Raw genomic sequence first — 22,462 nt, 5'->3', positions numbered from 1 at the left:
ATATATCCGAGCATTAATGTAAGTTTGACCTCCAGGGAGATGACAGTTATCAGGAGTGCTGCGTAGTCAGGGCCCTTAGTATTGTCAAGGATCCCACTCATCCACCCAGCATCCTCTTTGACATTCTACCATTAGGCAGGAGACTTCGATGTATAAAAACAAGAACGGTCAGGATGGGAAACAGTTTCTTCCCTCAGGCCATTAGGCTTCTGAGCTCCCTGCCGCATTGGATTCGAAGTATCACCAGATAATTTGTTCTGTACTCTACAATATTTAATTTATGCACTTTACTTTGTTTATCTATGTATATTACATTTGTACATTAAATCCTTACTTTCCTAAGTTATTGTTTGTTATATGTGTGTTGCATGATGATATAGAAAGAAAAAAAATCTCTATACACATGACTGGTTGGCTAGGTATAGTTCAAATACCATCTATAAATTTGCTGATGATACAACCGTTGTTGGTAGAATCTCAGAAGGAGATGAGAGGGCGTACTGGAGTGAGATATAGCAGCTCGTTGAGTGGTGTCGTGGCAACAACCTTGTACTCAATGTCAGTGAGACAAAAGAGCTGATTGTGCAAACCAATCCTCATAGAGGGTTCAGAAGTGGAGAGAGTGAGCATTTTCAAGTTCATGGGTGTCAGAATCTCTGAGGATCTTGCCTTGTATAGGTGAAGGTAGAAACCTGCAAATAGGGCTGAGGTGAAAAACACATTAAACAGGAAGATTCTAAATGGGAGACAAACATTTATAATATGCTGATCCCATTGCAAGACTATCAATGCAAATAGAAAATATCATATTCAGATGGCTGGCAGATTGGAGATACATCTCTACCAAAGGAGGTGTAAGCCTCTCCTTCCCTTCACTAGCCTACAGGTCACCTTTGGGCAAGGTGTAGCACCTGCTTAGCACCCTGCACCCCGCCCCCCCCCCCCATCAATCAGGTTCATGTGATGCAATTTCTTCAGTGCCTGGCGACAGTGGTTGCATAACCAGGATTTGTTATTCTCATACAACCATCCACCACCTACTCCCAAGGCTTCACATGACCCTGATCGAAGTGCTAGGCAGGCATTACACCCTGCCCAAGGGTGAGCTGCAGGCTAGTGGAGGGGAGGAATGACTTTCACCTCCTTTGGTAGAGACGTAGCTCCACCCGCCTCCCCAGCGAAAACAGATAGATAGATAGATAGATAGATAGACATACTTTATTGATAACAAGGGAAATTGGGTTTTGTTACAGCTGCACCAACCAAGAACAGAGTACAAACACAGCAATACAAAACCACAAACAATCAAATAATAATATGTAAACCATGCCAGACGGAAATAAGTCCAGGACCAGCCCATTGGCTCAGGGTGTCCGACCCTCCAAGGGAGGAGCTGCAAAGTTTGATGGCCACAGGCAGGAATGACTGCCCATGACACTCAGTGCTGCATCTCGGTGGAATGAGACTCTGGCTGAATGTACTCCTGTGCCCAACGGTGTAAATGATATTACACGCCAACGTCGGGTTGGCAGAGGGAGGGATGTACACAACAACCACAATTGCATGTGAGATTTCCCTTGGCAAATAATATGGCCGGAGTCCAACAGCAAAAAGTTCAATATTCGGGCTACAAACACGTTCCTTGATCGTAATATGACCAGGATTGCACCATCTGTTATGCAGTACAAATAGCTGGTGCAGGTATTTAGAAAAAGAGCATAAATTTTAAACTCCAATTAAATGATGACTGTTTATGAAAATATATAAAATAACTGCAGATGTTCAAAACCATCAATAAAATTAGAAAATGCTGGAGAAATTCAACAGATCAGGCAGCATCTGTGAAAAGAGAAATACAGTTAAAATCTAAGATTGAAGACCTCAATGAAGACTCCTCAAGCTGAAATGCAAATTTTGTATAGTTGGGATATTATATTGAGACTTTACAAAACACTGGTTAAACTGCACAGAGTAATTGAGTGTGATTTTGGTAACTTTACTAGAGGATGGATGTGGTTGTACTGACCCGAGTGTAGAGAGAATTTACCAGAATATTTCCTGGACTGGAGGACATTAGTTACAAGGAGAGATTGAAATGTCTATTGTTTTTTCCCGGGCTGAAGGAGGCTGAGGACTAGAGGCATATAAAATTACAAAAGGAATATATTGGGTCGATATTCTTGCTTGGTTATTCAACCATTCCTTTGCAATATAAACAGGAAATTGTTATAGGAGCGATTATTAAAGGCTCCGATGCCATCTACTGCAGACACTACTTTTGTGAGTCAAAGTTCAAATACTAGTATAGTGAAAGAATTACTGTTGATAGTGTAACATTTTAGCACATTGTTCTAGTTAAGCTGAAAACAGGAGGACCAATAAACCACCAGGCTAAAGATGTATTGTGAGCCTACAATGTCTTTACCATATGGAGCAGTTCTTGCAATAGATGAATGTCTCATTTAACCGAAAGTGAATGGGTTCATTGTGTACTTCATTTGTTCTAAGACAACAACTATCGTTGTCTTAGAAAGGCCTTTTTTTAAAGCAGATCCTCTTTTTTTCCACACTTCTAAACTTCCAAATGCCATGTATTGTCTACAATATGATGATGTGGACAACATAGTCTGAGATGTTTACCAGTGATTACTGTAATTTGGCCAGACACATAACCAAATAGCGTATAGTTATCAGCAACAGTCTCCACCTTCTCAAATACTGAATTTGTGCTTCCTTTTCTTGTCTCCTTTGAAGAAATTATGTAGTTATTTATGTTCTACATGAAGCATCCTAACTCTTGACAATTCCTCGATGGATGTAAAGATGAGGCATGAAAAATTTATGATTGCTATCTTAAGGACAATTTAATTTGTTTGGTGATAGAAGGTATTGCAAGTTTTATAGCTCTTTATAGGTCATGTTCTCAGTTTTATTTTCATTTGCACAGTTTGTATTCTTTTGCACATTGATGTTTGTCTACTGATATACTCTCTGTCCATCGATGCATAGATTTTCATAGAACTCTTGTACTTCTTCTTCTCTATTTCCCACTCTGGCCTCTTACCTCTTCTTACCGCCCTGGGTCCACTCCTCCTTCCCTTTCTCCTATGGTCAACTCTCCTCTCCTATCAGATAGCTTCTTCTCCAGCCCTTGACCTTACCCACCCACTTGGCTTCAGCTATGACCTTCTAGCTAGCCTTCATCCTCTCACCCTGCCTTTTTATTTTGGCATCTTCCCCCTTCCTTCTCAGTCCTGAAGAAGGGTCTCAGCCCAAAACATTGAGTATCTATTCATTTCCGTAGATGCTGCCTGACCCTCTGAGTTCCTCCAGCATTTTGTGTGTGTTGCATTCGATTTCTTGATTCTCTTGTGTAAATGTCTCTCACAAAAATGAATCTCAAGGTATGGTAACATATACATATTTTGATAATAAATGTACTTTGAACTTTGAAGTTAATGCAACCCAATTCCTCAACTGTTAATTTCTACACTTGTCTTCATCAGATGTCAATAGGTAATGATTAGAAACAGTGACCCTTGGCAAGTTTTCTTGCTGTAACGCTGCAGTGAGATGATCATTGTATGAATACAGACCTGGGAATGAGTCAGAGAGTTTGCTGATCTTTATGAAGTTTCTCAATCCCGATGAGCCACTGCCGAAATATTGTCAAAGGCATTTTTACTAGATTCTATCATGCACTTTGTGATTTGCCAAATTCCATTCAAAATTTGACTTGCTAACCCATGCAATTCCTGACAATCTTGCCTTTATCTTACGAGATAGAGGTACAAACGTACTTAAAAATAATGAGGAAAAGAGTGGGAAAGGTCAAATGGAAAAGAATCGAAGTATGTTTGCTGAGGTTTTGTAATATTGAATATCCCCATCACAGAAGTCACGGGAAAATGATGTGTTTCTTTGCATGCTGCTTTCCATGTGAATTAAATAGAACCATGATAAACATAATAAATGAAAAATGTTATATTCTTATTGCACTTTTCATTGGTGGGATACCCGGACTGTAAAAAGGAAGTTACTGTACAGAGACACCAATTATTTCACTCCAGGCATTAAAATTAATGAGCCTACTAATATTTTAGAAACAATTCTCCTGAATTTCTAGGTTAAGTCAGGAGCTGAGGACAGTACATACTTTGGACTGGGACTTGAGCCTGTGATTAATGATGTCAACAGTCGCATGTGAAGAATTATGTATGTGTGCTCATTATGCTTAATGTGGAGATTTAGACAAGAGGCATGGCACTCCTGAGGGTCTGAATTTCAAGCCCATTGTATTTAGGGAAAGGGGATAGCTGCATAAAGCAAGGCTCATGGGAAACTGAACGGATTTAACATGTTCTTTCCCTAGATGTCAGTGAAATGTATTGTCCTATCCAGATAGGGACTGACCTATTAATGCTACAAAAAGTCTTTTGTTTCCAGATCAATTTATTGATTATTTCTGAGGCAGGGGAAATTTAAACATATCTATTCTTTTGAAAAATACTTTTTTTTACATTTTTGCTTTGTTGGATCAAATTCAGACTTATTATCTTTTTACTTTCTATTTCCAACTCTTTGTGCCATGCACAAGTCAGTCAGAGGAAGGAGAAACACAAATAAATAGCGATACAAGTAAATTACCCATGTGTTTTGTGTTCTTTCAGCGCTGTAAATTAGAGGTAGTCAGGGAGCACGCATGCCTGAGGGATTGATATACCCAACCCCTGCAGTGATGTAAATGGGAACTGCATATTTTTCCTTTTCTTTCTGCCCACTGGGAAGGTGAGGACGAGGCAAAATGCTATTTGTCCCCGTCTACCCCGGCCTGAATTTCATCATGCATGAAATGAACAGTTTCTAGATGTCTTAATTTATGCACTTATCATATCCAATTTGCTGCTATGTCTTACAAAATACAGGAACCCACTCTGATTTAATTTGAACCCCATTAAAGAAGTACCAAATTTAAAAGCAAATGCAGAGTGCCTAACAATGGAGTGGTGCTGATTCATAGAGCATCAGATATAGGAACAGAATTAGGCCATTTGGCTCATCGAGTCTGTTCTGCCATTTCTCATGGCTGATCCAATTTTCCTGTCAGCCCCAATCTCCTGTCTTCCCCCCCCCGCCGTCCCCATATTCCTTCATATCTTGACCAATGAAGAATCTATCAACCTCTTTCTTAAATATATATAAAAACTTGGCCTGCAACAGCTGCTTGTGCAACTAATTCTACAGATTCACTACACTCTGGCTAAAGAAAGTCCTCCTCATCTCTATTCTAACAGGACACCCCTCTATTCTGAGGCTGTGTCCTCGGGTCTTAGACTCTCCCACCAGAGGAAACATCTTCTCCACATCCACTCCACTCTATCAAGGGCTTTCACCATTCGATAGGTGTCAATGTTGTCACCCCAGTTTCAGCATGTCGTTTCTAAGATCAGCACATCCTTTCTAAGAACTCATAATCATTTTCCACTGCCTTAATTCCCATCTTAACCAATCTTTCCTGCCATTCAGCTGCTCAAATGACTTGAAGCCAAGACTAGATCACTAGTCTGGTCTCCAGAAACTGGCAATCTCAATGTGAAACTGTAAACACACTGACAATATCAGGGACATTCTTCTTGTGGATAAATGCTCAGGTTAGATTTTGTAAGTAAATCATACTTTTGTGCTGCATTTATGCAACCAACTGACCTTTTATAGACATTTACAAATATCTATCAATAAAGATGCACATTAATATTTTGGGTGGTGGGGTGGAGATCGGTGGCTACCAAAGGAGGTGTAAGGTGCTCCTTCTCTCCGCTAGCCTGTGGGTTACCCTTGGGCAAGGTGTAGCACCTGCTTAGCCCTCTGATCAGGGTCACGTGAAACCATGGGAGCAGGTGGTGGATGGTTGTATGAGCTGCTGGTGCATATCATAAGTCCTAGGTTATGTAACCACTGATGCCAAGCAGACAATCTCTGAAGTGTATTGATAATGGCTGGGGTCACCCATCTTGTAAAGACCCTGCACAGGAGAAGGCAATGGCAAACCACTTCTGTAGAAAAATTTGCCAAGAACAATCATGGTCATTGAGACCATGACTGGCCATGTAATACAATACAGCACATAATGATAATGATGATCAGTATTTTGTTTTTTTTTATGATTGATTCACTAGAATGGACAATTTAATAAAGAATAAGGACTGAAGCAGAATGGATGAAGATTTTGGAGATCTGAGCTCTGTTTAAAGGATTGAAATGTATTTTCTTGATTTGTTCTAAATGATAACGATTTGATTGAGTTTGAGCAGTTCAGCCTCGGAAGTCTGTTCTTCAATGCAATCTTAATGTTGCACACATCATTGCGTATCTGTCATTCCGGAAGCTTCAGAATGATGAATGAGGCAACGATGCAAAAGACCTACCATTATGTATTAGGAAGCAGGGAACCGAGAGGTTACCTCGTAAGCAGCTCCATCAGTTAGAAATTGCTTTGGGTTAAACTAGATTTCACCTTCAGCTGCACTAAAAATAACAATTGGTCCCAACAATATTATGTGGCCTTAGTAAATGTGCTGCTAACATTATTTTAAGGTACTATGGTGACTTCAGTGGAAGGAAATGTTTTCTGTTACTGGCTTCTTGATAGACGTACTCGGATTGAGTATACATGAGGTTGCTCCTCCTAATGAAACACTGTAACAGTATCATCACTAAAGCAGAAAGAGAACTATAAATTGAGCATTTGAAACCATTTTTGATGAAGCGTGAATTATTGCCCTGAAATAGGATTGAGTACATACGTTTCAGAAGGATATCTGTGTTTTTCATTCCATTTCATAAAACTCTAGGTAATGTCTGCTGGCTTTATTCCTTTGTCTCCTTCACTTGAACCCAATCACACAGCCTTCGCAGATAATGGAAGTAGCAGAACCCTTACATCACAGCTTAAGGATGTGCGATTTTTTTCCTCAATAATGATGATGCCAGCAAGAGGGAGGGACTTGGTATATGCTTTCATGCTCAGACAATACCTAGAATCTGCAAACCTATACATTTTAATGTTTTTTATTTACAATCCCCACATCAGGTTGCCAAATTACTTTTACTATGTAGTTTTTAAAACAAAAATGTAGGGTACCACTTAGGAATTGACGTTTTAGTAGGAGATATTATCACAGCAGTGAAAAGGTCAGGTGAGAACTGACATTCTATAGAACAGGCAGATTATGATAATTATAAACCAATATGCAAATAAATTCAGGTTGATTCAGTACTGCTAGTACATTGAGTTTAGAAATCTATCATTACCATTTTAATTTTATTCAAAAGTTCATAACCAAAGAGGAAATTAATAAATGAATACAGACTTTTTAGTGGTAATGAAATCTTGTCTATTCTACAATAAAAATTAATAAATTTCCATGTTGTCACAGTATACCCTGGCGAGCCTAATGTTTCTTTGAATTGTGACTGAATACACTGGCGAGAGGTGATAGGGAGTGTGTAGTATTTGCCCCTGGGTCATTTGCTGCCTAGGAAACGGATCAGCCTTGAGGTTGGTGGTGCAGATCAGCTGAAGCTGCAGTTACTGGGGTTTGAAAATGAAAGAATTGGCAGAGATCAAGGATCCAGTCCTCTTTCCTTTTAAAACAATACTGATCACTGTTAGAAGTGCTTTTAATCTAAGAGTGATCCTCTTGTCCACATATCAATTTAAAGCTCTTTTTAAAGAGAGGAAGTCGAGCATATTGTAAATTGGCTTTACGGTGCTGGCTGGTCAATAATACTGTATTTGGTTGCAGCAGATATTGTTGTCTATTGTTTTCTTTATTCCTTTATTGGTTTCTATGTTCCTTCATTCCTCTTGATTGAACGGGTTCATTCTTACATGTAATATTCTATTCCTTTATAGTGATTTCTCCTCCACCCAATCAGCAAAAGATGGGGATCTATAAAATGATTTACCTTGAACATGATTTGAACTGATCATGAATACATAACCCAGTAATAGTGCTTCATTGTGCAGAATTGGTACACTTACTAACACAGTCTTTACCTATCCATCTGCACATGTTTGAAGCTTCCTCTGTTCGTTTTCAGGAGCTCCCAACTGGGGGTCTGCAGGTCCCTTGCTTATTAGTTTTGGCCCATAGCATAATAAAGGTTGGGGACCTTTGGTTTAGGGGAAGCAGGTAAGGTTGATACATGAAGTCCACCCTTATTTATGCTCGAGAAGTATCTGGTGAGCTGCTTTGAATCACTGCAGTCTATATGGTGCTTTTAAACAGGAATTTTAGCATTTTTTTCTACCCATGAAGTTGCAGGGGTTGATCTTCGTCCAAATTGTGTGCAACTTTAAGGGGATTTAGTGCTGGTGGACTTGTCATGCACTAAATGCTCTGTTTGGAAGGGCATTGAAAGGAAAAGGGAGTCGGGTGATGACGAAGAAACCATAATATGAAGGGAAACACACAAAATGCTGGATAATCAGCATGTCAGACAGTATCTATGGAGAGAAATAAACAGTTGATGTTTAGGGCTGAGGATTAGTATGAAGATACAACAGTGTGTTCCTCAGGAGTGTGTGGTGAGCTGCTGGAGTTGATGAAGTTGCTCTCAAAAAGCTGATGGGTAAGGCGTTTCAGTGATGGTGAAGGAGCTGCGGTATGTTTTCAATACAGGGCAGTGCACAACTTAGAGCAAAGCTGCAAGTCGTTGGGATCTTCCCATGCAGCTGCCGATGGACTGTGTGGATCGGAGAGGTGTGGCTGCAGATTTACGAGGGTAATTCCCAACCTGACTTCCATCTGATGTTATCTTAAATTGAGAAAAATATGCAAATTTTAAAAAATATTTCTTAGCATTTAGTGACAAGGGGTAAGATGGATGATTTGATTTGAGGGGCTGAATAGCCTACTCCTGTTCCTGTTTTATTGTGAAGCCTTGATATCTCCTAACATTATCTCAAACTGATGGTCACCTTAGAGAAGCGATCTGCCCAGTCCACAAGTCTCAATGTTCATCGATTTGAATATTGTGATGACACAATTTTGACACTTACCTTTTGTTATCATCGTGCATCTGCTGCAGTTATTGTCAGCTGAAATGTTGGCTCTATGTTATTGTTGCTGTTTTGGATCAATTAAAAAAAATCTGCTGAAAAAGAACAAAGTGTTAATTTCTAAAATCTTTATCCTTGATGCAGAATTAGGCATGTAAAAACATAGGGGGCCAGTATAGCAGGATCAAAGCATCACACTGCTGCAGCAACTATCTCATTGTATGTGTCGAACAAAAATACCCTCCTGATAATGGTAGGCTCCAGGCATTGGTGCTGTGAAAGCAAGACTGGGCTTCGCAATCTCATTTAAATTCAGTGAATATAATAGAACAGGATCTAGTCAATCAAGTGGTTGGTGCCGTCGGATACGACACTGAAAACCTTCTGCTGCATTGGCTCACACAGTGCCAGCAGCCGGTTCACAATATGAATGGAAAATGATGAGATCCAATGTAAAAGCAGTCACTCTCTGCCATACAGGGGGCTTATGAAAGAATGTCATTTCTTTGGAGCATAAAAGATGCTTAGTCAGCAATAACCTCATTCACATATGTGAACAGGAAGTCATCCATTTCTCTGCTGCCTTGAATTAAACTACAAGATACCTTGTGGACGGTACCAGTAAAGAAATGGCTTATAGTCCGTGGCATATTCTGTCTCCGGTACAGTGGGCTCGGTGGACATGGTCTGCTGTGTGTGGTGGAGGAGATTATAGACTCCAGTTTATGCAGCAGATAACCAGCGCTAGGCATGTTCTCTTGGTTTTATTGCAGAGATATAAGAACAAAAGGCATGGTGTTAGAATTTCAATAACTTGGAATAAATTTTTCACAGGATGTGTTCATTTTCTTCTAGGAGCTCAGACTCGGAGGGAGCCTTCGAGACACCGGAAGAGACAACACCTGTCAAAGTCCCTCCCCAGCTCACTCCTACTGCTGCTGAGAAGGAAAGCCAAGAGCAGCTCCCCTCAGAAGATTCAGGTAAAGAAAGACAAGTATGATTATCAAGGGAATCTGAAGGTTTAATTGATAACATAGACCTCCTTAAGCATTATACAGTATAGGCAAAGTAAAGGTATTTTAAATAGAGGGTCAGTTTGCATTTCCTGATGTTTATTGTTGCTTCTGATACAATTCATCCTAACATGCCATTCTGAGAAGTCCACCTTCAACAAATCAGGCAGAAATAGAGAAAATTGTTTATTTTCAAAAAAAGTTATATATATTATAGGCATCTGTTAGTCTCATGAGACCATGGATTTGCGCCTTGGAAGGTTTCCAGGGCGCAGGCCTGGGCAAGGTTGTATGGAAGACCAGCAGTCTCCCCTCTCCACGCCACCGATGTTATCCAAGGGAAGGGCATTAGGACCCATACAGCTTGGCACCGGTGACATCGCAGAGCAATGTGTGGTTAAGTGCCTTGCTCAAGGACACACATGCTGCCTCAGCCAAGGCTGGAACTAACGACCTTCAGATCATTAGACGAATGCCTTAACCACTTGGCCACGTGCCAACACTTCAAAAAAAAGTATTTATGTACTTATTGAGATACAGCACAGAATTGGCCCTTCGAGCCACATGGCCCAGCAATCCCCTGATGTATTTAAGCCTAATCACAGGACAATTTACAATGACCAATTAACCTATCAACTGGTACACCTTTGGACTGTAGGAGGACCCCAGAGTACCCGGAGGAAACCATTCAAACTCCTTACAGGCAGCAGCTGGGTTGAACCTGGGTCATCTGTACTGTAAAGCATTGTGCTAACCTCTAGGCTACCAGGCCGACCTAAGAAGATCAAGCAAATCACAAACAAATAATCATAATCAGCCTTTCCTTCGTGTGAATGTTCAGTCAGGTATTCCTGTATGCAGTACACTTGTGAACATGTGGTAGTGGCCAAGCATTGACCCACCTGTTTTTAACTTAAAATAAATTTTCAGTGCCCTTTAAGAGCACAACAAAATCGAGAAATTGAGTTGATGAGTTGTTAACCTGCAAAATACAGAAATGACATGGTTAACTGCCTTGAAAATCTTTCTAATTACTCCTTTTGTTTTCTAGTGAAAGTCATCCAGTGGTAAAATCCGTGTAAGAATCACTTGGATTTTTAAGAGCACAAAACTAGTCAGACCCAAAAGTAATTGACATTCAAACAATGGGTTTGATATTTTTAATTCTGGGTGACATATTTCAGAATATGGATTGTAACGGACATTTCAAGTTGCTTTTGGAAATCCCTGCCCGTATTGGCCATGCCATCATTCAGCATGGTAAATTTGAGGATGGGAAGGTGGGTGGGGGAGTGCTATTTCCTGGGCGAGGAGTGGTCCAGGTTATATTTGGAAGTCCTAGAGAACCATTCTATTTTCTCTAGAAACTCCAGTTCCAAATTTATCTGTATTGGGTGTTCTCAGCTCCATTGCTAACAAAGGATAAAGCACAATTTGACCAGGTCCAATGTTAGTGGTGTTGTGTTGTCATTTACATCATCTCAAACTACTGCATTAAAGAGGTGAACATTATGGACGTCTGGTACTCGGTGCTGTTTGGTGTGGACTCAACTGCAACTTCAGTCTTACCAAAACAGTGAAGTTAGCCATCCCATTTTGAGGTTGTTTATCCCTTTATTGTACCAAGACAATCAAGTTAAAATTGATACCAGTAAGAGAAAGGGATTTCATCTCAATTGGTTACTAACATGGTGGTTGCATGTTTATAAACATTGGAGTGACTTTGACATCGAAGCCCAAGTCGCTGTGATCACATATCAGTGATGATTTTGTATCGGGCATTGTAGTGGTTACTAAAACAAACCAATACTGCTGAGAGATTGAGTATTGACATTGTGTGCTGCTACTACTACTACCACGTCGACTCAGGCCTGGGGGCTGGCGTCGGGCACGATGACGGACTCTCCACTTCTCCCTCTCCCTCATCAGTGTGTTCAGTTCATCTACATTTGGAAGTGCGTCACATTGTGTGACATGCTTCCAAATAACTGAGTTCCAAGTTGACAAAAGCAGTTCAGCCCCTTATTACAAAACCGGCAAAGACGAACGATCTTATACCAATAATAAACTAATGAAACCAAATTAGTGATATAGCAAAGTAAGAGTGATTAGCATTCAAATTAGTGTAATTAAGTGGTCAACAAAAAAAAATCATCCCCCTCCACGCCCCCCCCCCCCGGCTCACTCCTTCTCACCTAACCTAAACTAACTAAAACAAAGTGTGAATACATAACTACGCTCACTTGTTTCTACCACACCCCAACCCATGTGACAAATTACCGAAACCCATAATAAACGTGCAACACAAAATACAATACAGACAGAAAACAGATACATGGCTCCTCCAGGCATTGTTGCTTAAGCAGGTTCTTTTCCTGCAATAATTTGCTCTAAAACCTCTCGATGTTACAGTTTCAGACTCAGGGAGGAGGTCACGGATGTGCTAGAGGATGTTATCATTAAAAAGAAAAAAATGTATTGAATGTTTCAGTAGGCACACTGCTGAGTAGCTCCCCAGGATGTGTCACACGCTAAAATGACAGGCAGGGGAAAATATTGTTTAGGTCCTGTCAGATTTTTAAATCTTTGTTGGTGATGGGTGAGCTGCCAGATGATTCTGAGGAGAGACTGGATAGGCGGAGTTTGTTCTCCTCGGGGAGAGGAGGCTAAAAAGGGAACCTGACAGAGGCCTGCAGAATTATGAATGCCATTGATAAAATGGATAGTGAGAAACATTTCTCCTGAATGGAGATGTCTAAAACCAGGTTTAGGTTTAAGCTAGGAGTAATGAGGTTAGAGGAGATCTGAGGAAAAAGAGAAAAAGGTGATTGCAATCTGGAGTGCACTGCTCGGGAAGGTGGTGGAGGGAAGGGCTTTCACAGCATCATCATCATTATGTGCCCTGGCGTATGACATGTGTTGTCAAGGTGATCACGATTGTCCTTGGCAAATTTTTCTCCAGAAGGGGTTTGCCATTGCCTTCTTCTGGATAGTGCTTTTGCAAGATAATTGACCCCAGCCATTATCAATACTCTTTAGAGATTGTCTGCCTGGTGTCAGTGATTGCATAATCAGGACTTGTGATATACACCAGCTGCTCATACGACCATCCACCACCCGTTCCCATGGCTTCACGTGACCCTGATCTGGCAGCTGAGCAGCAGGTGCTACACCCTGCCCAAGGGTGACTCACGGCTAGTGGGAGGAAGCTTCACGTTACACCCTTACACCTCCTTTGGTAGAGATGCATCTTCACTCCACCACCATCTGGATGAACATTTGATTTGCCAAGACATGGAAGGCTATGGATGAAGTGCTGGTAAATACGTTAGTATTGATGGGCACTTGATTGGTTACATGGACGTGGTGTGCCTGTTTCTGTACTGCTTGATGCAATGACTTTATGACAGTGCATTTGCTGCGTTTTTTATTTTGCAATGAAGGCATACCACCCTGCAGAAATTTTGTACTACTTTGCATCTTTTTAATGATCAATATAGATATTTGGTTCTATGAGGTGTGTTAAGTTTTGTAACTTCAAAATGTTAAATTAATTCAAAGAAAACACAAGAGTCCAAAAATACGGGCGTAGTTCCAGTTTACTTTAAGTTGGGCATGCACATATCACGTGGTAGCATGATGATGAATGTAATTAATGTATTTTTACATATAACCCATAATTATTTAAATGAACAGGAATGTTTAATCAAACAATATATATACATACAAGATCACTCAAATATTATTGAAATATTAAATACACAACGAAGTGGAAGCAGTAACAGCTATCGTAAGAGTTCTGTAGAGTAGTTGGTATTTAGCACTTTAAGCAAACCTAAATACATGCTTGTCATTTGGATCCTTTCAATAGCTATCTACAATACAATAATAAATGTCCTCAAACCTTTATTTAAGTGCTTAAAAATACTCAATATTACCTGAACTGACCATAAGCAACAATTGGACTCGAAATAGCGCTGGCCATTACTGGTAGTTAACTGTTCACATATCCATGAGACAGAATATCCTCATGAGAGAGCATTTCATTCAAGTAATAACCAATGCTATTCATCTGGTATTTTTGCAGAGAGAATAAATGTGTGTTGTGACAGAGAAAAACATCACTTCATGCTGGTTGTTTTGTTGTCACTAAGCAAATTTGATGCCAGCAGGGGTTTACATATAGATCACGATGTGCAAATCTCTGTGGCTCCTTAAAAATTGAATCCAGTTAGGAATTCCACAGGCAATTTTCATTTTAATGTTCATTTTTATTGTTGAATACAATGATGGGAAAGTCACCTAATTCTAAAAACCCAGACTGTTTTATTTGAAAAACATGCATATGAATGATTTTATTATTTAAATTAATTTTGGATTTTCTGTGTAGTTTTAATAGTTGACAAATCAAAGCAGTGAAAGGGGATTTAAAGATCCATTGAAGAAACTTGGGTTATATTCCCAAAAATAACCCAGTTGAAGTTTTTGAGATAATAAGAGGAAGAGAAAGAAGAGATAGGGAGAAATTTCACTGGTGGTGGACTCCAGGATGAGAAATATAGTATAAGAGAGCCCATTTGTTCAGCAGAGAAGCTAAGATTTTTAAAGTCTAAAGGTTATAGAAAAATGAAATGCCTCTCTGCAAAACAAAATTGATGCCAGGTGTAACTGAGATTCATAGAGTTGTGTTTGGCAAATTAATGAAGGGTTTGGATTAAAGGGGGTTACTTGGAGCTAGATCATAGGTAAGTCAATATGTCACTGAGAGAACGTGTTCATTTTTACTTTGCTTTGAATTGATGCCACAACACTTAATGAACAGATCTTTGTGCATTATTGGCGATATCTTGAATAACCTCAGTCTAGTCCAGTTTTTATTTTAATCTCTGCAAAGTTGCCTGCACTTCTAATGGTGATCCATCAGTTTTGGTAAATCCTGAGACTGTAAAGATGTTTTGTATATAAAATGCCAAAATTAATTAAAGCTAAATATCTTCATCAGAGCCATATTTAATGCCTATATTTTAAGAGTTATGTATTTGTCATTTAGTACATCAATAAATGGAAAGCATAATATCAGTTAAAATAATACAGACTCTAATTGCTGACATCCTGAACTTGGAAAGCCTTTTGTGTAGTTGAAGATTGGTTTTCTGGTGGTCTAAATACTTTAGAACAGGAGTTCCCAATCTTTTTAGTGCCATGGATCCCTCCCATGGATATGTGGATCCCAGGTTGGGAACCCCTGCTTCAGTGAAATTCAGTCGCGTACCATCAATAAATGACAAAAGTTTATTGGAAAGGCAATCAAATAGTTTATAATGTTCTCTGCACTGTATTTTATGTTAACCCAGATTCATCCTAATCCAATTTGTGAAAGCTGCTTACGGAGCAAGAACATCAACAATGCAACATTATGGGGTTCCTTGTGTAATACCAGAGATGAAACTAGCTTACTGGTTTCAGCTTGATGTTCCCTACTGATGTGTTGCAAGTTCTTGTAGCACTGTAGAAGTAACCTTTTTATGCAGCTCTTTGGGAACACACCACAAGTTTAGTGACACTCCTTCAGTCACAGGACTGGGTTACTGTTGAGCGAATGGATGTAATGGGGCTGGGAGTGGAAAGGAAAGTGTTTCCAGTAGGATCGCGGGACCTGAACAGTCTGGGGAAGAACTGTACCAAGGTGAACTTTTTTTTTTGCAAGACGTCCAGCTCCTACTGACAGAAAATTGCCTGGGAAATCCTTGTAAATCCAAACACTAGTGCAGTCACTAATTACCCATGTGGGGAAGCCTACGATGCAGTCTAACACCTTTAGCTGCTTCACCACTTCTTTTGGGCTGAAGAGAAAGGTAAATCAACTCTCTTCTCCTTTTGTTTGGAGTTTGGGTGATCTTCCTGCAGTAGGAGCAAGCAGATTGCAATATGTGGTAGAGATCCGCAGCAGCAAATGAGGCAGCACTGTAGTGCACTGGTTAGAACTACTCTCTTACAGCTCTAACTACCTAGGTCCCATCTTGATCTCTGTAGAGTTTGCACATTCAACCTGTGACCACCAGGATTTCCACCGATTATACCTGTTTCCTGCCCCACGCCAATGTCATGGTAGTTGATTTGAATTGAATTGACTTTATTTCTAACATCCTTCACATACATGAGGAGTAAAAATCTTTACGTTACGTCGCTATCTAAATAGATATAGCTAACATAGCTATGATATTAGGTCGTTAATTTCTATTGACATGGTAGAACTTATAAAAAAACAATTCAAGGGATCAAGTATTGGAAGAACTTGGGGCTAAAGGCAGACCATGATCCAATGATCCTGCAAAGGGGCTGGAATTTAATAATAGGGAGGTTTGTGCAGAGAGTTAGTGGGGATCACCTGAAACAGTGTGTATAGTTTTAGTCCCATTACCTAAAATAAAAAGGAGATTCACCAGGCTTTATTTCTGGGTGAAAAGGTTGTCCTACCAAGCAACACCAAACAGTTTGCACCTATATTATGTGAAATTTAGAAAGATGAAGGGTGACTTTATTTAAACATGTACGATCCTAAGAGGTCTTTGCAAGATTGATGTTGGGCTGTTTTTATTAGTAGGAGAGTCTAAAACCAAGGTGGGAGAACCTGGATCAGTGGTGGATGAGTTTTTGACAGATTGAAGAATAAGGGGTATGTATAAATGGCATAGAAGAGGAGTTGAGCTTTGCATAGATAAGCTATAATCATATTATAATGGAAGGAGCAATTCTGAAGGGCCAGATGATCTACTCCTGCAACTATTTACTTGTGATGCTTTCAGAAATGAAAAGGTTGCAGGTATGTCCTTCAATTAATTCAGATTGCAGGGAGAATTGAATATGCGCTCAACTTAGAAAGAAAGAAAGAAGAAAATGGAAACAAAGAGCAAACTTGAATTTAAATAATTTTGTCACCTTCTTTGGGACATCGTAAGAAACTTCACAACATGAAGTTAACTGTGATATTTAGTTACCATGATATGTAAGATATGGAGGCAGCTGATTTGAACATTAAGAAAGGCTGCACAGACAACAATAGAATAAGTTATCTGTAAATGTTTCTTTCTAGATGTTGCATATAACATAGAAATAAATGAAGTTCTTTGGTTTCTGACTGGAGTCATGGGATCATTTAAGGAGGCAATATTGCACACACACAATAGTTTGCCACAAGCGGTTAGTACAAATTGTGTGCTCAAGTTTGAGGATGTCATGTCAATTAAATTCTGAAAATGCCATATTGGTTAACATTTTGGAACTGAGCCTCTCATTGGGACACAACATTTTTGGATGCTACCCAATAGAAGAAGGCATGCTATTGAAACACTAACCTATCTTTGTGTTTCATTGACACATTAGCATATTTTCATCTGAACTTCTACCATGTGCAATATTTCTTGAGGTATCTGTTTTGAAAAGAGTCCAACATGTTGGTGTGATTTCTCTGCCTTACCGAGACTGTCAGTGCTGCAGTCCATTTAGTTGTGCAAGATTTGAACGAATTATTTACTGCTGAAATCGGCAGATTAGGGCACCAAGGAGTCATTTTCTCCAGATGCCTGTGTACATTAAACTTATCAGAAAAAGCAAAGCGAAGAGGATCTTTACCAGTATTTGTAAATTGTAAGTCCTGTCTGCAAGCCTGCAGAACATTCACATGAAGAATACAGTTAGGCTGTACAGTTTAGGTGCATTTAGGATGCTGTTACAACAAATACATCAAATGCTACAATACTTAATGTTGAAACTAACCTAGAAAGCTAAAAACACTCACGGCTTCTGCAACACAATAATTTTATAAAGCTATTGGTACAATTTCTTGCATAAAAGAGACCAAGTTGTATTTCTTGCAATAGAATTTGGACTATACCATTTGTCACAAATTCAAGGCGATAGCTCCGGAGAACCGCCCGTGGTCCGATACAGAAAACATAGATCTCCTCTTGGTGCCGTTCTTCGCCAGTTCTATGCATGTAGTACATGTTGAAGATAGTACTTCACAGAGATGAAAACACCGAATTTGCTGAGACGCCCATATTTTGTGTCGAAAGAGAAACTGGGATGCTAATGTATTTGCTGATGGCAGCTACCGTTATTTCCCAGGTCAGCAGCTAATGTAAAAACTGATAAGAAATCTGGCAATTGCCTCTTTCTCTTGTTCCCATTGGAATTAAACTTGGCCTCTTGTTAAATCAATTAAACTATATGATCATGCGACAAGTTGAGAGCTTATTAAGATAAGCTTATTTTATGAGTATTGAATCTTATATGAAAGAGAACTGAATTGTCTTTTGTACAAAAAAAATGTGCCCAACACAATACTGGTTAATTGCTAATCATTGGGATATTTTAAGGTAACTGCTATCTGGGGTAGGCCCTTTGAAAGCTGAAGTAATTAGCATAAATAGCTTTACTAATTGGATATTATATTGCAATAATTTGATATTGCAATTAAAAGGTTTTCCTGTTGATTTATTCTTTTAATCCCTTCTGCAAAGGTAGGTATTGCTTACTGGTGACAGAGTACCAAGATTCCCAATAAAATGCGGGAAGCTTTTCTTGGAAAGTGTAGTTGAAGAAAAGGTTTAAATCTGTACTCAGCTATTAAAGCTGATCACGTAAGAAAGTATCTATAATGGAGAACATCTGGTATGAAAATATATGTTCATTCTTTTATAATAGAGTGTGAAGGAAATCATACCGTAGAAGATTTTTAAAAAATATAGTAGAAAATACTGAGGCATGTTGCTTGTCTTGCAGGGCCACTACAGTTTTTTTTAGTGTTATATTATAATATTACTTTTACTTACTTCCGTAATATTTAACTTTAACAGTGGAAGAAAATGTTTGAACCCAGCTCAAAATCGATCAGATTCACAATTACTTTATTGCCAGTATGTGAAACACACCAAAATTGATTGTGGCTTGGTGCCAAGCATAAAACACAGGACAATACCAGAACAGACAACATGATAGCAGCCAACAATTTACAAGACAAAAGTGTAAAAGCCTTGAGCAATCAACAATTAGCACAAAAGCCAATAATCAAATTTAGGAAGTAAATATGAACAAATGAACAGACTAAATAATTATCAACACAACAATGAGAGCAGAAAGGACCATATATAATGGACGACAACCAAGTAAGGCAGTTCAATTTGTGTGTATTTCTAAGTGACATAAGTTCAGGAGTGTTTTCATAGAATTTGGTAAGATGATATAAAATAGTAAGTCACATTTTGAATATTTCCCAATATAAAGACGGTATTTGTATTGAACTGTTGGAATGATTACTAGGCGTTATGGCATATTTTATCAGCAGTTAGACACTGATGCACATGCTCAAACAAGCAAGTGCATGTTACAGACAATGTTGAATTTCTTCATTGACTTCCCTTCCCTAGGAATGTGTTAAAAAAAAAGATGGTGAGTTCACCTTTGACTGCTTATTTAGTTTTTATCTTTAAAACTGAACAATAGTTGCATTTACTTAATGCAGCTAAAATAGAGGGGGGAAAAAAACTGATGCAAAATGTTTCAGAAACAGCCAAAAAGGAACATGGAAAGATGTTCGAGTTCTTAACGAATAGTTGTGCTTCAAAGCGAGTATTACAGGAATGAGCAATTAAAGGATTTGGAGATTAATTCCTCTCTAACCCTCTGGTTTATAGATGAGAGATAAAAAAGAAGCTTGTTAAAAAATAACACAGATAAAGGTTTATGTACTAAGCTCATCAGTTCTTCATTTTCTGGACAGAAAGATAACATCTTGATAGCTGATCATTTCATATATCTCTGTGTATGCAGACTGACCAATAGAACTGTCTGCCTATCTATCTATCTGTTTATTTACTTATTGATTGATTGATTGGGATGCAGCACAGAATAGGCCCTTCTGGCCTTTCAAAGGCAGTGCCCATCAACTCCCCAATTGAACCCAAGCCCAATCACGGGACAATTTACAATGACCAATTAACCTCCCAACCAGTATGCCTTTGGACTGTGGGAGGAAACTAGGAACCCACGCAGTCACTGGGAGAGTACACAAGCTCCTTACGGACTGCGGTGGGATTTGAACCGAGGTTGCTGATGCTGTAAAGCGCTGTGCTAACCACTACACTACCATGCCATCCCTGAAATGTCTTGCACCAGTCTCCTTTCTACTTCAATCACATTAAAGAAATGCAAACTATTCTTCAGTTTAACAGATAAATCTATACAAGCAAACAAAGTTGAACTCATTGTCTTTTTTACACATTCCTAAGGGAAATCAATGAAGAAATCACACATTGTATCTAACATGCACTTGCTTGTTTCAGCATGTGCATCAGCATTAATTTAGCCCTTCCCCCTGGACCACATCTTTTCTCCACCAAGTACACACTATAACACAATATATTTGTTCAAACTGGGGCTTGTTTTGCTGCAGTGAATAAATACACCTTCCTAACAAGTTTGGATATTGATATCGAGTGGAGCATATTTTAGGAACAGCTAATATTCACATGTTATAGGAGCAATGGAAAAGAGAGAGTACCACTTCTCTCTGTGACCCTTATGGTTCTGTAGAATGCAAGGCAACAGACAATGCACTGGTGGAAATATTAACTTAGGAGGACATATCTTGATTTATATTTACAGTGTGGCAGATGTTTTGGTTCAGCTTACATTCAATAAGGTTATAACTTTGCAGAAATTTTTTCACATAATTGAAAATGAGTATCTTTTGGTAACTTTATTCTTCAATAATGCCACAAAGGAATAACTCAACAGTGGTTGCTATGAAAGTGTAGTGACCACTGTGAAAGTGGCTGGGGCTGAACTCAAGTGGAAAGGCAGGTACACATCCATAAATAGGCAAATTGTAATCATCTGTTAAAAAAAACCTGATTACCTTTAAAATTAACACCATTACCTCAAATGTCCAAGAGGAAAAGAATCTATCAACCTGATGTAATGAGGAATGGAGACCATTGTTAGATGTCTTCTTCAGAGAATACAGCCCATGCCTTTTCTTAGCGCAGGTTTATGCATGGTGTTTTTTCTAACTGTATTTAATTTTCCTTCCCCAACAATAATCAGTATTACAATCACCAGAGAGCTTCCTCTACAATTCAGAAGTAAATATTTGCTTTTTCAATAATACTTGCGTTGAATCCCAAGGGCACTTTAGTTTTGTACATTTGAAAGCATTATAATTATTTGAATGGTGTGTGTATGTGTATATATATATATATATATATATATATAAACAAAAAATTAAAGTTAAATCCTTGTAGCCTGTGTTATGTATCTCTAAAAAATAAAAGTGATTTAAAGGAAAAGACAAAGATTCCAAAATGTGAGCCAGGCTTAATTTTTACTTTAAGCAAGGTGCGCCCATATCACATGGTGATATGATGACATGCCATTCATGTGCTTCAACATATAACCTGTAATCAAGTATTTAAACAAAATCAAACAATATATTTACAATATGACTCAAATATTACTGAAATATTAAATGCACAACAGCCTGTACTGTTTCTCAGATTTGCAAAATAATTGCTATTTCCCTAACTCCATGTACATGTAACCATAAAGACCTTTGATTTTTTTTTTCCAATTTTATTAACGTTCATTCATCTGCTGTTCTGACAGGCTTGGAATAGGTGGCTACAAATGACAAAAGTCTCTCGTCATTACCCGCCCGTACCCGATGGTCCTCTTCCTTATATTGCATTAAAGAAGCTCAACATGAATCCCATTCATAATAAAGTGTGTTAATAGTTCCACAAGATTGTTTCACATGTGGCTTAAGTATGATAAGCTGTCAGACTCCTTCAATATTATTTGGCTTCCTTCTAGCCAGAGAACTGAAAATGCCTGTTAGATAATGTAAACATTTTCTTCTTCTCCGTTTTTGTTTTGGGGAGGAATGTGTGTGCTGGGTGACTGGATGATGAGTCATCAGGAGTGCCTCTGAGCACACAGCTGTTGCTTCCTGTCTCCTTCCCATTTGTTCCAGAAAAAAAAACTGGCTTCAGATTTCGGTCCTAGATCCACCATGCGAGGGAAAACGAATGTAAGATGGTATGCTAAAACCTTAGATCGGATAAAGGTTTGTCATAGCCTCCACAAGTAAGATTGCTACTAACCTAGAAGTCATATTTCTGCTAACCCACTTTTATTGGTCTTGTTGCTTACTCTGACTACAGAGAGAGCTGGGGGGGATTTCCAGATGGAAAACCTGGAAGCGACAGTTTCTTAGATGACTTATTGAAATTGACAGTGCTTTTCTTTCATTTATTCTCTGTAAGTTTTCTAGCTGAATGCTGGGGTGGGATTGTGGATATCAGGTGGTAGATTTGGGGGAAGAATC

The 22,462-nt window shown here is 38.9% G+C and overlaps 1 protein-coding gene across 13 annotated transcripts in view; it reads left to right on the top strand.

The window, feature by feature from the left end:
• LOC134359048 (uncharacterized) overlaps positions 1-22,462 on the top strand; it is a 279,403-nt gene that overhangs the window by 204,430 nt on the left and 52,511 nt on the right. For all 13 annotated transcript variants that reach the window (XM_063071897.1, XM_063071898.1, XM_063071901.1 and 10 more), the window contains one exon: positions 9,920-10,044. In XM_063071897.1, the coding sequence (XP_062927967.1) occupies positions 9,920-10,044 (125 nt within the window). The remainder of the gene's footprint in view (positions 1-9,919; positions 10,045-22,462) is intronic.

This window comes from Mobula hypostoma, chromosome 19 (assembly GCF_963921235.1).
Source record: "Mobula hypostoma chromosome 19, sMobHyp1.1, whole genome shotgun sequence".
Lineage (NCBI taxonomy): Eukaryota > Metazoa > Chordata > Chondrichthyes > Myliobatiformes > Myliobatidae > Mobula > Mobula hypostoma.
Note: the sequence above shows the minus strand (reverse complement) of the source record. Positions and strands in the feature narration are given on the sequence as shown.